The 16,100-nt window shown below is 40.1% G+C and overlaps 1 protein-coding gene across 6 annotated transcripts in view; it reads left to right on the forward strand.

The window, feature by feature from the left end:
• The first annotated feature begins 280 nt into the window (after window positions 1–280).
• The window catches only part of BBS9 (Bardet-Biedl syndrome 9), a 286,703-nt gene continuing 270,883 nt past the window's right edge, over window positions 281–16,100 (forward strand). For 5 of the 6 annotated variants that reach the window (XM_079302571.1, XM_079302574.1, XM_079302572.1 and 2 more), the window contains exons 1-5: window positions 281–390; window positions 1,443–1,563; window positions 4,811–4,961; window positions 6,104–6,168; window positions 9,854–9,967. In XM_079302571.1, the coding sequence (XP_079158697.1) occupies window positions 1,452–1,563; window positions 4,811–4,961; window positions 6,104–6,168; window positions 9,854–9,967 (442 nt within the window). In that variant the 5' untranslated portion in view covers window positions 281–390; window positions 1,443–1,451. The other variant, XM_079302570.1, reaches the window with a different exon arrangement.

The raw sequence follows: 16,100 nt of genomic DNA on the forward strand, positions 1-16,100 counted from the left end.
CGAATGCTTAGGGTTGAGTTTTTAATTTTCTTTTTTCCCTCCTCCTCTTCTAAAATACAAAAGAAATGTTTCTCTTCTTTGCTTTTCCCCCCCAAGTACAGGACGAAGTGAGAGAGCCCAACGGCCCATGGCGCCGCTTCCCAAACTACATTTCCCAGGCTCTCCCCTGGGCGGGGCGTGGGGCGGTGAGCGGTTGGTGCCGGCGGTGGGGAAAGGAGGATGCTGGAGATGGCGGCGGCGGTCTGAGTACGTCTGTAGCCCTGTGCTCTGTGTCTCGTCTCGTCTCGTCTCGGGCCGTGCCCGAGCGAGGAGCTCCTGTGAGGAAGCGGGGCTACCGCCCTGGAGCGGCTCGGACAGCGCCGTGCCAGGGAGCTGTCGCCTCCCGCCCAAGTAAGCCCCCGCCGGTCTCCGTCTCCCTTCTCCGGCTCCGCGGGGATGTGTGTCTGTATGTGCGTGTGTGTCTGTTTCCCTGGCTCGGTGTAGGTGCTGCGTGTGCTGCTCAGGGGCTCTGTGAGGGAGGGCAGGAGGGAGTGACGGGGTGTGTCTGGCGGGCTCTGCTGTGCCCGCGCTCGGCGGGAGCAGGTTGCCTAGCGGGCATAGCGACGGCTAAAAGGTGGGAAATAAGTGTTTTTATGTGCAGGACTTGGTTTCCTTGGAAGAGGAAAGGCGCGGGCTTGCAGGCTGCGTTTGTTTCGAATCCCGTCTTCCCGCTGGAGCTGCCGGTGCGTGGCAGACCCTCGCCTCCTGTGCGGGCTGTGGGATCGAGTGTGTCCGGGTCCATCGGCACAGAGCTGTGAGTTTTGAACTAGGATAACGTTATTGTCAAGCTGCCCGCAAAGGGATTAGTTTCCTCGCTCCTTCCCTCCCCCTCTTCTTAAAATAACATCAGGTAGGGAGCAGAAAAGCTGATTTGTGCCCTGTATGACCGAGTTCCTTAGTCGTGTCACTGGAGCATCTTCAAGGCGATTAAACGGTGGAAGTTTTGATGTCGTCTGTTTATGTCTTCATTTACTTGTCTAAAAATAATTTCTCTTGCAGAGGACTTGCATCAGATTTTTTTTTTTTAACTGGTACTCCTTGGTAAGAGAAGAGACCCCAGTTCTGTGACTTTGAAAACTTTATTATTTAGTGCTTGTAACAAAAGGCATTTAGCATTTAACAGTTTTTAAAAGTCTCTTCAATTTTGTTGCATTTTCTTCATATGGCTAGCAGTGTCACAACTAATCACAACTAATTTAACTAATGACAATTAGATTCTGAGGTTGTTTTCTTAACTCTATAACCAGAAACTCAAGACACCTGGAATTAACATTCATTTAGCTCACACTAGTGCGATGTGAAACCCAGAGGTGTAATATACTTAAGGAAACCTTTATAAGTTTTTTGTATAAACAGTTGCGTGTATTAGTATAACCTTTAACAATGGTTTATTTCCTTTTCAGTAAAGAAGAATGTCCTTGTTTAAAGCTAGAGACTGGTGGTCCACCATTCTTGGAGAAAAGGAAGAGTTTGACCAAGGCTGTCTGTGTGTTGCTGATGTTGATAATAGTGGCAGTGGCCAAGGTAAATTCAAATTAAAATTGCTGGCTTTTAAGCCACACATCTGTAGGTTTGTTTGACCAATTAATGCTGAAAGCTTATTAGCCAGTCTAGTTGGCTAGTTAGTTAGATCTGCTATCTTTAATGTGTCCTTGTAGCCTTAAGAAGATAAATTTAGTGCCCTCTTTTTAAATTTGTATGCTGCTACATATGTTAATTCTTGCTTGTGTTCACTAGTAACCTCTCTTGTCTTATTCCCTCAATGGTAGCTATCTTTAAAATAAAGGATTTTCAGTTAGTCATGGAAGCAAACACATTGAGACTTGTAAAAACCAAGGGGAGAAAAAAGGAAGGTGAGAGCTAAAAAGTTAATAATTTAGAAAAACAAGTAAGCAACACTTTTGATCTGGAAAATAAGTGACAATTGAAATAAGTGACTGTGCTAATGTGAAATGATCTTTGCTGTCAGGGAGAGGTTTTGTGTATTTTTAAAAAATGAATAAATTCTTGGTGTCTTTATGATATCATGCTCACCTTGGAACTTTGTTTTTGCCTGGTAGAGGTACTTGAGTTTGACTTCCTTGCTGCCATACTCTTCTAAAATTATTTTAATGTAAGATTCTCCTTTTCCAGGATCATTTGATTGAAGTTGATCTGTTACTAAGTTGGTGTACAATCTTTTTCAGTAGAAATTAATTAGAATAATTTAGGTTGGAAAAGACCTTTAAGAACATTGAGTCTAACAGCTAACACTCTGTGTTCGCTACTAAAGCATATCCTTGAGCACTGTGTCTACATGTTTTTTAAATACCACCAGGAGTGGTGATTGAGCCACTTCCTTTGGCAGTTTCTTCAAGTGCTTCACAACCCTTTTGGTGGAATTTTTCCTAATATCCCATCTAGGTTTTATCGCCTCTGGTGCAACTCTAAGCCCTTCACTGGCTTTGTTGCCCTTCTCTGGCCATGCTCTACCATCTCCATGACTTTCTTGTAGTGAGGGGCCCAAAACTAAATACATTATTTGAGTTGCAACCTCACCAGAGCTGATTACAGGGGGGCAATACTTCTCTAGCTACACACTTTCTGATGCATGCCTTTGACCTTCTTGGCCGCGTGGGCACAGGCTGGCTCATATGCCAGCTGCTGCAGCTGTAATGCTAGGTACTTTTCTGTTGGGCAGCTTTCCAGCCACTCTTCCCTAAGTCTGTTGTGTTGCATGGGGTTGTTGTGACTGAAGTGAATGACCTGACACTTGGCCTTCTTGGACCTTGTATGATTTGCCTCAACCCATTGTCCCAGCCTGTCCAAATTCTGCTATAGAGCTATCCTACTCTCCAGCAGATCAACCCTCCCAGCTGATTTGGTGTCATCAGCAAACTTACTGAGGGTGCACTTGATCCTCTCATACAGGTCGTTGATAAAGATATTAAACAGGACTGGCTCCAGTACTGAGCCTTGGGGAACATCACTCGTGACCAGTCACTGGCTGGATGTAACTCAATTCACTACCACTCTGGGCTCAGCCACCCAGCCACTTTTCTACCCAAGCAGTGCACCTGTTTAAACTGTGACTATCCAGTTTCTCCAGGAGAATGCTGTGGGAAATGCTGTCAAAGGTTTACTAAAGTTGAGGTAAACAACATCCACAATCTGTCCTTTTTTCATCAGGCTGGTCATCTCATCGTAGACGGAGATCAGGTTGGTCAAACACAGCCTGCACTTCTTAAACCCCTGCTGGCTGGGTCTGATCCCCTGGCTGTCCTGTACATTCTGCATGATGACACTAAACATTATATGCTCCGTGACTTTCCCTGGTACTGAGGTCAGGCTGACTGGCCTGTACTTCCCTGGATCCTCCTTCTGACCCTTCTTGTAGATGGGCATCACATTTGCTGACTTCAGCTGGGAGCTCCCTGGTCATCCAGGACTGATGATAAACTGTGGAGAGTGGCTTGATGAGCACTTCCACTCTCTCAGTGTTCCTGGTGGATCCCATCTGGCCCCATAGACTTGTGTTTGTGTCTAAGTGATGTAGCAGAATTCTGACCATTTCCCCTTGCATTATGGGGGCCTCATTCTGCTCCCTGTTCCTATCTTCCAGCCTAGGGGCTGGGTACCCAGAGAACAACTGTTGCTCTATTGAAGACTTAGGCAAAGGCAGCTATAAGTACCTCAGCCTTTTTCTCATCATTTGTCACTGTGTTTCCCCCCATATCCAATAAAAAAAATGGAGATTGTTCTTGGCCATCCTTTTGTTGCTTATGTATTAATAGAAACATTTTTATTTTTGTATTTTATGACAGTAGCTAGATTAAGTTCTAGTTGGGTTTTGGCCCTTGTAATTTTCTTCCTGTATAACCTTATGATACAGCTGATTCAGCCCCCCTGATTCAGCTGCTCCTTCTTCCAAGGGTCGTATCTCCTCTTTTTCAGAGTTCCAGCTGAGACTCTGTGCAGCCAGGATGGTATTCTTCCCTGAAAACTTGCTTTGGCACATGAGGACAGCCTAGTCCTATACCTTTTAAGAATTCCTTTGTTACGAATGTTCAGCCTACCTGGGCCCCTTTGCCATTCAGGACTGCCTTCCAAGGGACTCTGTCAGCCAGTCTTCTAAATGGGTTAAAGTCTGCCCTCAGAAAGTCCATGACAGCTGTTCTGCTGTTCCCCTTTGTTCCTCCTCTAAGAATCGAAAATAAAAATGTGATCACTGTGCCCACTACAGCCTTCAACCATCACACCACCTACAAATGCTTCTCTGTTCACAAACAGCAAATCCAATGGGGCACCTTCCCTAGTTGTGTAAGGTAGTTACCTTTCTTACAGTTCAGGAATCTCCTAGACAGTTCCTCTCTGCTGTATTTTCAGCAGACATCTGGTAAGTTGAAGTCCCCTGCAAGAGCAAGGGCTGGTAGTTGTGAGACTTCTTCAATCTGCCTGTAGAATATTTCATTGCCTCTTTGTCCTTGTTGAGTGGTCTGTACAGACTCACACCATGACATCTGCCTCATTGGCCTTTTCCCTAATTTTTAACCATAAACACTCAACTATTGCTGCTGTCAGCGGTGCTGATAGATATTCACCTATTTGCAAAAAATTTAATTGCTGAAGTTAAATTGGAAGACAGACCGCAATGAATATTCATAGAATCAGGTCAATATTCTCTCTTTTTAAGGTACTATTTGAAGCACTCTGCATCAAATTGAATTCCACATGTGTTATTGCATCATGTAGTATCCTATGTATTGTTTTTGTTTGTTTGTTTGTTTTGTAGATAAAGTTGTTGTGGGCAGCTATAAGGGATATCTCCGAATCTTTAATCCACATCCTGTGAAACCTGGAGATGAAGTTCAACCTGAAGACTTGCTCTTGGAAGTGCAGTTGCGAGAACCAATATTGCAGGTGGAAGTGGGAAAATTTGTTTCGTAAGTAAATGGCAGGCTATGGTGCTTTGTTTAAATCTTAGATGTGATTTTCTTCCTTTGTTTTGGAGAGTGAGTTTTCAGTTTCTAGATGGACAACTATTTACCACATCTATGATTCCTATAGTATGCATTTGATCTGCATCTTGAATCATCTTCATATGAGAGATTTTTACTTAAGGTATATATGGAGGATAATCTTCCTGATAGTTATATAATTTTTAGAAGTATATAGAACAGGAAAAACTTAACATTGAAAGTTCTTTTAAGGTGTTAAGAATACTTGACTAACATGTTATGGTCTAGGATGTAATACTGGGCATTTGTTTCCTGTTGGAGAGAGGATAGAAGATCCTTAATTCCAATGAATGGAAACAAGTGGCCATGTAGAAGAGAAATATTGTGACTGTAAGGAAAACACCTTATAGTTAATTGGCTGTAAGAGAATCTACTTAGGAGAACTTTATTTTAGTAATTAGTTCTTGAAGGATTAATTTTAATTTTGAAATGAACTTCTAATACTGTAGCATGAACTTTATTTAAAAAATGAAAGTAAAACCATACTGTACAAACCATAGGAAAGATTCATGCTCTGAGTCCGAAGGGTCAAGTACTCATGGAAGGACTCTTTGCAGGAATGATAATGTCTTACTCTGTGAAATGAGCTAAAGCACTTTCTGTATTTACAGCACAAGTACTTTGCTAAAAATACTATTTGTATATGGACGAATAAGAATGTGAGAGTTTGAAGGTTCCATGCAACTAGTACAAAAGTGAATTTAAAAAAAGTAGTGTCGGATATTGCTAAATAATGATCCATGTATTATCCCTCCATGAAAAATTAACAGCACTTTATTTCAAATGAGTTTCAAACTAAACTGGGAAAACAGTTGTGCTGCTCTTCATATTTTAATCTCAAAATATGTTCTTAAAGGATTCATTTTGATTTTGAAATTAACTCCAAACACTTCAGCATGAATTTAGGAAGATCAGTACTTCAGAGTTTTTATGCTAGCATCTAACACCCAAACCTTTGCATTTGACCTATACATGAGAGCAGTTTCAACATGTTACTTGAATTTTATCCTGTATAAATGCTATTTGAATTTATCTGAAAGTAGTGTTTTTTATTCCCTTCTTTGCAGTGGTACTGAAGGACTTCATCTGGCTGTGTTGCATTGCCGAAAACTCTGTGTGTATGCTGTTTCAGGTTAGTTTAGAGATTCCAGTGATTTTAAATGTATTCTAAAGTTTGGATTTGGTTAATGTTAAACTTGGTATATACAGTGTTTGCTCATCATCACTGAAGATCTGCAGTCATGTTCTTTCACTCAAGCCCACATATGAAGAGGAGACATTAGTCATTAGGTTTAGCAGAGGTTTGCTCTTCTGCTCCATGCCTGAGATGCTGTGATGTGTGTGATGGTCTGTGGTTAGAAGGATTGTGAGCCACTAGTTCTCATTATGGTTTATGAATTGGTGTTATTGTTCAACATGCTAGTGAATAAATGGTTGTATAATGCCAACCTACTTAGCTCTTTAAACATAAGCAATTATTATTCTTTCTGAACTCAGAAGTCCAGATAATTTTTTAGAAAGCCAGAACATTGTTAAGTTAACCCAATGAGAAGACAGGAGCTTACACTGGTAAGAAGGTGAAACCACTGTGTTTTGTCTTAAATCCTCTTTCTTCTACTGCCTTTGGCTGGAAATTCTGTGTGATGTGTTCTGTCTATGTGAAGAGCCTAGTCATGAAATACGAATTCTGTGCTTTAAAATTTTTTATTCTTTGCTCGGAGCAAAGCACAGATTTAAGAGGTCTATTAATGGTACACCCATCTTCAAAATTCAATAGACAACATGGTGTTGTTAATTTTCTCCATGTAGTGTGTCCAGGGACACTGTGATTCCTTTCATTACAAGAGCATGGTTTTTTTGTAAGAGCAGCTTGTTTCCTATTTACAGCCTTGTAGTCAGGTTACAAAAACGTGCTCTCTTTGACTGTCTGGAGACACCTGTGAAAGTGGTCTTTGCTGAGGAGAGATTCTTAGTGATGTACTGCAGTTTTTGTGCTTTCTCTTTGCTGTATTAGTGTTTATGCCTTAGGATTGTAGCCTACTAGTACAATTTTTATTAAAACAATTAATTTTAAAATTTGCATTAAGAGCATACGACAGTAAGTCTAGAAGTCTTTAGTAGTTATAATTTGCTGTTTGGTCTGCATGTCTTAAGCAGTTAAGTAATATTGAAAGTAAAATTTTGCTATCTTTTAATAGACTTTTCATACTAATCTGTAAGCATTCATGTTTTAAAGGTAATTTCTGCCATCTGAGTGGGTACTCTCAAATAAGTTCCTTTGAGAAATAACTATCATTACTTCTTTATGCTTTTAAGGCAAACTACACTTTCATAAAGTACAGTCTTTACTTGCTTTATGCATGTTACCCTATCTGTTATTCATAACAAAAATCACTGCTGCTTCTTTCGACAAATTAAAGCATCCTTCAGGACCGACTAAAGCATGGCCTTGATTTTGCATTACAGTCAATATACACAGACTGATTACTTTCTGACTTGTTTATCCTGAAGTGTTGCTGATTATCTAGTTACTACTCAGCAGGGTTTTTTCCCTCATGTCTATTCCAGTCTTTTCCCTAATGTGAGCCTGCTTTAGGACTAATTGTTTAAAACTGTATTTGATTTGATTGGAGAAATTGCCTAAAAGGTTAGCATAAGCTACAAATCTTTCATAGAATATTAAGTCATTGCTGGAATGATCTTTGTATAATTAAAGTTTCGGTAGGATTTAAAAACATGTAGAAAACCACCTTTTTATATAGATTTTTTTTCTATATGTAGAAAACACCTTTTTTCCCAGCTGATGTGACTGTTCTCAAAGGTTTTGGTTTACTTTTTTTTTGTTTGCTAGTATTAGTCCTTAAGTATTACTTTATGTAATGAACTTTACTTTCCTGGGATTCAGGAAAAATGTGATTCTTGAAAGAGGAACTTCAGTTTTTTTAGAAAGACTTTTTTTTCTGCTAGTTCCTTGAAGGAGTCAGGAAATTAAAATTCATGCAGATCTTTCCAGAGAATGGGATGTGTATCACAAATATATTTTTGTTACCTGTCTTGGTTTAATTTAGGTTTGCCAGTTTTACTATACTCAATTTTTTTTTTTTGAGATAGGATTTAGAAGCAAAAACAAGGCAGGCCTAAAACTTAAAAGGATATAAAGAAGAAATTTATTAATAACACAGAGAAAAATAAGAAATTTGGAATAATATTTCCAGATCACTCCCTCCTCCCCACTCCCTTCCATATTTCTTAACAACAACACACAAAGACACTTCAGTTAGTCTTCCACTTAAATAATCATTTCAGTTCACTTTAGAGAGAAAAGTTTGTTCTTGTGTCCACAGGGTTTGTCTTCACTTTCAGAATTTGCATTTGCCTGGGAAAATCTGCAAATTGTCGAATTCCCTTTATCTTCACAGTCTTTCCAGAGCTGTGTTATGGGTCATGTCAAAGAATTCATGGGCTGTTACTTTTAAGGGCTAGCTGATCAGAGGCAAAAATGTTTTCTTTCTCTTTTTTCCATCACATGTCTCTGTTCATCTTTCCATTTTCCAGAACAGAGACTGCCATTCTCTCCAGGCAAAGGTTTCTTTTCTCAAACACTTCAACCTCCCCATGTGTTTTTTCCACAATTTATAGGAATTTTAGTGTAGTCCAGTTCCACCCCCATAGCTTACAAAAAAGATTTTTCACCCAACCTATTCATGACATCTTTTCAGTCTCTTCTTATCTAGAAACTTCACTGACTCTAGCATCCTTTCTGCTTTATTCCTCTTATTTAAGGAAAGTCAAGAAATCTGCAGTCTTATCCGAGCATTAGAAAGGTTAAAATTGCATACAAAAAGTGAAAAAAGCTAGACCAGGCTATTTTAGAGCTGTGCCAAAATCTGAAGCTGTGCTGGGGGAGGCTTCGCTTCCCACAGCTGTTTCAAGCCAGCAGCAGGAGCTTCTCTGACTCTCTCTTCCCCAGCCATCAAGGCCCCTGGCTGAAAATGAGAAAAGCCCTGGTAGCTTCTGAGCCCCCCTGGCTGGCCAGGCTGCAGGGAGAGGGGCCAGGCCAAGTCAGTTGTTACCTGCTCCACAGCTGGAAGTGAAAAGAGTTTTTCACTTTACCAATGCAATTTATAAAGGCGAAGTAACTTTTAATTAGTTTCCCAGGCTGTCAATTATTAAATAAGCTTTCTGATTAGTCCCTGCAACCCACAAAGAAAGTTCTCATAGAGCAAAACCCCTGTGTGTGTCTGTGCTCTGTGCTCTTCCTCCTTTCATGCAAAACCAACACATTACCATATGTTCATCTGTTGTCTCTGCATTGCTGATCACTCAATTCAATTTCAGGCTAAGTAAAGGCAAGTCACAAGTGTGCCGTAAACACAGCTTTGTAAAATGGTAGCTAATGTCCAGCTACAGCTTAATTCAAGACAAAGACTACTGCAGCTAAAGTTGGCTGTTGGATATAGTATATTTACCAAATAACTAGAGAATTATAAGAATCTCCCTTTCATCAAAGCTTTTTTTGTGATCTTAGAGGTGTGCCCGACATGAAAAATGCATTTAAGTAGTAAAATCTCAGCCTTTTGCAAGGTCTTTCTGCCATGTATATTATAATGAGACAATATTTCTGGTTCTGGCCTTTAGGAATTTTGTAGCTAGGTGATTTTTTTTTCCCCCAGAAATTAGCAGTGTGAACTTACGTATCTCAAAAGCCTCTAGAAATTAAGTTGCATTTTCTTCAGATTGTTTATACCGATACTCCTTTATTTCTTTCACAGCGTGTAGATCAAATTAATTAATATTTACCTTTTACTTTTTTGTAGCTACTCAGGGGAATGTGGAGCATGGGAACCAGTATCAGATTAAACTTATGTATGAGCACAATCTTCAGAGAACTGCTTGTAATATGACTTATGGCCCATTTGGTGGTGTAAAAGGTAAACTCCTTTGTATATTCTTTATAATCAGTTGTTTACTGAATTTTGGAAGGCAGCATGATGCTGCTGTCTAGAGAAAACCATCTTTCTATGCATGATGATACTTTTTATCTGGTGTATATTGAAAATAATTCAAGCTGAAATGAGCAAAGAATATTAAATGTAGAGTAGATTTTTTTCACATTTTGAACTGGATACAAGTTTACAAGGATAATATTGGTTTAACAAAGGTGTCAAGATTCCTGGCTCTGCCCTTGTAAAATACTTCAACATCTAAAAATAATTTTTTTTTTCTGGGCTTTAATTCTGTTTTACTTTTCTGTGCTTGCTTATCCTGGACAAGTTAAAAAGTTAACATCTTCGTTTGCTGAACCTAGGATACCAAGTGTCTTGAAAGATAGATAATACAAACTTCTAAAAACTACTTAAACTTAGATTGGGGAAACAGAACAGTGGACAGTAATATTTATGGTATATTTGTAGATTTGAATGAGTTTAATAGATATCAGTGTTTTTTGAACTTGTGGATTTGTGGACTTGTGAACTTGTTTTTGTGCTCTGATGTGGAAGCATTTAGATTGTCTTTGCATAACATCTCCTTTTCTACATAAGTAAAGGTTGCTGAAAAATATTTGGGGGGTGTCAGTCATCAGCAAATACAGTGTCACTGAACTGTTGGCAGAGTGATAAGTCACTTTCCAAGGCAGAAAGTCTCCTGCATCAATACGGCAACTATATGCATACAGTTCCTAGGTTCTGTGCCTGTAATAACTTGCCAGTAATAATGCTACAATGCCTTACCCTAAGCTCAGGCTTGTCCCTGGGCTTAAATTCAGCTGACTAAAAACCTTACTGATTGAAGAGGTTTTCACCTACTAATTTCTTACAACTACCTCAGGGAAAATGGTCAACTTATGTATAAATGCTATGAGTATCTTGAGGGGTGGGTGTATATGGTATGGGCATATTCCTATTAAAAGCAGAAAGACAATACAGAGGTTCCTAAATCTGAGAAGAGGTAATAATGCTTTCTGACATTCTCCATTCAGTGGAGTTGCAGTAGCAAATGTACAGGGGATAGTAAACTAAGTGTTGTGAATGTCTGAAATGGTTTAGAAAGAATAAAACAAGTTACCATGTACCACCATGCATCTCTGCAGAAGAAATTCTCTGGAATTTTGACATGCATGTTTGTTTACCATGGAGTTCTAGGTAGAGGTCTGACTACCAGCTCAATCTTGATGCCAGATACCTGTCTCATGAGCTGTGGTGGATGCAAGTAATCTGATTCAGGAGGTGTCTTTGCAAGCTAGGGAGACAGGAGGTAATGTTTACCCTAGAACCTACTCAGCAAGCCAAACACTTTTCAACACCTACGATGGTCAAAATGAGGGCCAATCCTGACAAAGTAGCAAAAACAGCAGAAGGAACTCCAGTAAGTTCTGTAAACTTTTCTGAGTTTTCTGTGTTAGCATGTCATGCTGATTACTTTTTCCTTTTTTCTTCACCATGTTCCAGTTCACATGTGTGTTTATTGCTGTTGGACAAAGAATGATCTCAAATCATAAATAAACAAAGAAGGCAGGGATTTGTGTAATGAATAATACATATTCATATTATAAGATCAAGATGCTTTCTGTTTAAGACCTAAATCTAAGAAAATTATAGTGAATCTTCAGGTAGCTAACAGGAGGCTAGTAAGGCATGTGTTGAAGCATCAGGGAAATTGGCAAAATGGACATGGGGAAGTTCTTTTTGGGAAATGAAGGAATAGTCTTTTTTTGGTAGATTTCCTGGACTGAGTGTTCTTTTAATATGGCTTTTCTGGACTATCTGATTGGATTTCTTATCAAAGACATGCTTTTAATCTTGCCCCAAGCCTTTTGCAGTGAATCTATTTCAGGTTTTTTAAGTATCATCTTTAATATCTTGTTCTGTCCTTGAGGCTTATGAAAGACAGTATTGTGGTTTTATTTCCATCTTGCAAGACTAGCCAGAGTGAGCCAGAAAGGAGGTCTAGCAAGTGCTGCTAATTTTAGTAAACAAATGCCTGTCCTTGTCTAGCCTGCCAAGCTATCTATGTGTATCTATGTGTTTGGCAGATGTTCTGATGTGCCACTGAGAGTCTGTAAATAAATAAACTTTTTTTTTTTTTTTTTTTTTTTTTTTTTTTACCATCAGCCATCCACAGGCTTCTCTGGAATTCTTTTCGGGCATCTGCTAGATGTGTCTCTTGCCTTTAGTGGAGCTTAATTCATGATTCTGTAAGCATGCAGCAATGAGCTTGCTTTGCTAACAGTTTGCCTTTTGCATGACGGTCTGGAAATAGAATGAGAAAATACAGGGAGAGGTTTTTCATTTATTGCCATCTGTTACTACTATGATTAATATTGTCTTACTGCTATTCTCAAGTATGTTTGAAACAATGTGGGGGTGAAAGAGGCCCTTCGCAGGTCATGTTCACAGAGCTACTGAGGCAGACACAGTAGAATGGCAGTTGAACGGAAGGAGGAAAGCATGCATACAGGGAAGCATACTATGGGAGTGTTGGGAAGGAGGGTGAATGTCAGTCCCCCAGGAACATGATTTTTCATCTGAGTAAGCAAAGAATCCTGTAGGAGTTGACACAGAGAACTTGATCTATGAAGTTGCTCAGTCTTGCTCAGATTTCTCTTCCTGAAGGTTATGCTATTTTTTTTTCTTTTTATGGAGCTCTTAATCCTATACTTTCAGTGGTAAAGCAGTGCATTCTACTCAGTCATATGATTTAACACTGACAAAAGCAAAAAAAAAGATTAAGTTTCCAGTCCTGAGGGGTATGGAACAGGTGAAAAGTAAAGTCAGGACCATGAACTTTAGGCAAGAAAACTTCCCACTCTTCAAGGAGTTAGTTGGACTCCTTGTGAAATTGCCCTCAGGGAAAAGGAGTCAAAAAATGGCAGCTCTTCAAGGATGCCTTCCATAGAGTGCAAGGACTCAGGATCCCCAGATGTGAGAAATTGGGAAAGGAAGGCAAGAGATGGACATGTCTGAGTTGAGACCTGCTGGTAAAACTAAGGGCTAGAAGGAAATGTGCTGCCAGTGGAAGCAGGGAGCGGTGATCTGGGAAGAATATAGGGATGCTCTGTGGTTGTGTAGGGATGGCAACAGAAAAGTCAATGTACAGCTGGAGATGAACTTGATGAGGGGTGGAAAGAATGACAAGAAGGGCTTTCACAAGTACATTGACCAGAAAAGGAAGGTCGAAGTTAGCAACACTGGCAAACCAGTAACAATGGACGAGTGGAAAGCTGAGGAACTCAACAACTTCTTTGCCTCAGTCTTCACTTGTAATCTGTCTTCCCACGCTTCTTGAGTGGTAGAGAGCAGAATGAGGACTACAGGAACAAAGTCTTTCCCATTCCTCAGGGGAAGACCACCTGAGGAATCCAGGTCTATGGGACCTGACTGAGAGGCATCCCAGAGTTCTGAAGGAATTGTCTGGTGTAGTTGCCAAGCTACAGTCCATGATGCTTGAAAAGCCATGGCAGCAGGTGAAGTCCAGGGTAACTGGAAAAAGGGAAACATTGAATGCATTTTAAAAGGACTGGAAAGGAGCACCCTGGGAAACTGTGACCTGTCAACCTCACCTCTGTGCCTGGAAACATCATGGAACAGAACTTCCAAGAAGCTGCACTAAGGCACATGGAGAACAGAGATATGACTCTAGACAGCCAGCATGGCTTCACTAAAGGCAAGTCATGGCACATCAACCTAGGGTCTAGTGGTAGAGTGCCATGGAGTGGCTACATCTGTGGGCAAGGCAAGGAATATGGATGTCATATATGTGGACTTGTGTAAAGCTATTGACACACTCCCCCACAACATCTGTCTCTTTAAATTGGAGAGAGATGGTTTTGATCGGTGGGCTGTTCACTGGATGATGACTTGGTTATACAGTTACATCTAGAGAATCATAAAATCACAGCAAATGCTGAGTTTGAAGGGACCTATCAGGATCATCCAGTTCAACTCATGACCCTGTGCAGGGCACCCTGAGAACCACGCCATGTGCTTCTTTAGCTCAGACAGATTTGGTGCTGTGACCATTTCCCTGGGGAGCTGCTCAAACACCCTCTGTGTGAAATTTTTTTCCTGATATGCAACCTAAACCTCCCTTGATTCAGCTTCTTGTCATTTCCTTGAGTCCTGCCAGTGATCACAAGAGTGAAAGACCAGTACCTGCCCCTCTACTTCCCCTCAGGAGGATGCCGAAGACCACAATGGTATCTCCTTTCAGTTTTCATTTCTACAGGTTGAACAAATTAAGTGACCTCAGTTGCTGCTTATAATGCTTCTCCTCCAGACCCTTCACTATCCTTAGACGTATAGAATGACATGGTGTTCCTTGGGCATCCACAGTGGGACCAATGCTCTGCAATATCTTCTTCAGTGATGTAGACAATGCGATTGAGTGCACCCTCAGAAAGTTTGCAGATGATACCAAGCTGCGTGCTGTGACTGACACACCTGAAGTATTGGATGTCATCCAGAGGCACCTGGACAAGCTTGGGAAGTGGGCCCATGGGAATCTGACAAGGTTCAACTAGCCCAAGTGCAAGGCACTGCACTTGGGTCTGGGAAATCCCAGACATCTGTACAGAAGGGGAATTAGTGAATTGATTAAGAGGGGTCTTACAGAAAAGAACTTGAGTGTTCTCATGGATGAAAGGGTGGATGTGAGGCAACTGTTTGTGCTTACAGCCTGGAAAGCCAAGTGTATCCTGGTCTGCATCAAAAGCAGTGACCATCAGGGTGAGGGAGGTGATTGTCTCTCTTATGAGACCCCACCTGTAGTGCTGCTTGTAGTTTTGGAGTCCTCAGCACAGGAAAGGCCTGGATCTGTTAGAGCAGGTCCAGAGGAGGGCCATGAAGATGAGTAGAGAGCTGGAGCACCTCTTCTATGAAGACAGGCCAAGAGAGTTGAAGTTCTTCAGCCTGGAGAAGGAGAAGGATTCAGGAAGACCTTAATATGGTCTTTAGGTACTTAAAGGGGGCCTGCTAGAAAGCTGAGGACAAACATTATAACAGGGATTGTTGAGATAGAACAAATGGGAATGGTTTTATACTACAACAGGAATAATTTAGATTAGATATAAGGAGGAAATTTTTTTTACAATGAGGGTGGTAAAACACTTAAGATCAGATTGAATGGTGTTCTGAGCAGCCTAATCTAGATGTCCCTCTTCATTGCAGGAGAGGCTTGGACTAGATGACCTTTAAATAACCCTTCCCACCCAAGATATTTTATGATTTGATAATTTTAATATCTTTGGAGTTGTTTCACATATTCAAAGTATAAAAACAAACACCACTAGATGTTTATCACATTGTCATTCAGCTTTCTCCAATGTAATTTTTTGCTGTTCTATACTTGGTAGTTTATGGCAAGCTTGTAATGTTTTGGTCTATTTCTCTCTGGCTCAAATATGATGAGGATGTAAAACACACACAGTACAACTGTCTCTTCTCAACTGTTGATTTTTTTTGTCTCTTGTATTAAGAAAATACTATTAGTGATTTCTCTCTTGGGAGTATTGTGAGGTAAAGAAACCTGTCTTGTAGCCTAGTTTCTAAATTTCTTTCTTGCTAGTGTCTTCAGGTGAATGATCTATGATTATGAGCAATTTTCGCATGTGGAAGAATTGAGACAGATGTTCTCGTTACAGGAACAGATGAAGGAACAACAAACTCATTAATTCTCCTAATAGAAAGCTGAAACCTAAATTAAAGAAACTATTAAAGCTGTGGAATAAAAAACCCAAAGATTGAGAAGTTGACCAGTGGCTTGCATAGATTAACAGTGTACATTTTACTTAAAAATAGCAGAGTGTGAATTGTGGTTATCACCACTAGGTGGTCCTCTTACAACAGTTACTGATTAGCATTTCTGAAACTGCATTTATTATTGAACTGATTCTATAGGTGTATTTACTGCAACATTTAGTGAGGTATAGAAAGCACAAACACATTTTCTAAAAACCTCTATAGCTGAAAGTCTTTTATTGATTGAAGCAAAATGTATTCTGTTGGTTGTAGAACTTTAGCAAAAAGGTGAAATGAAATTGACTCTTTCAGCAGAACTGTTAAAAGG

This window comes from Erithacus rubecula, assembly GCF_903797595.1.
Source record: "Erithacus rubecula genome assembly, chromosome: 3".
Taxonomy (NCBI): Eukaryota; Metazoa; Chordata; class Aves; order Passeriformes; family Muscicapidae; genus Erithacus; species Erithacus rubecula.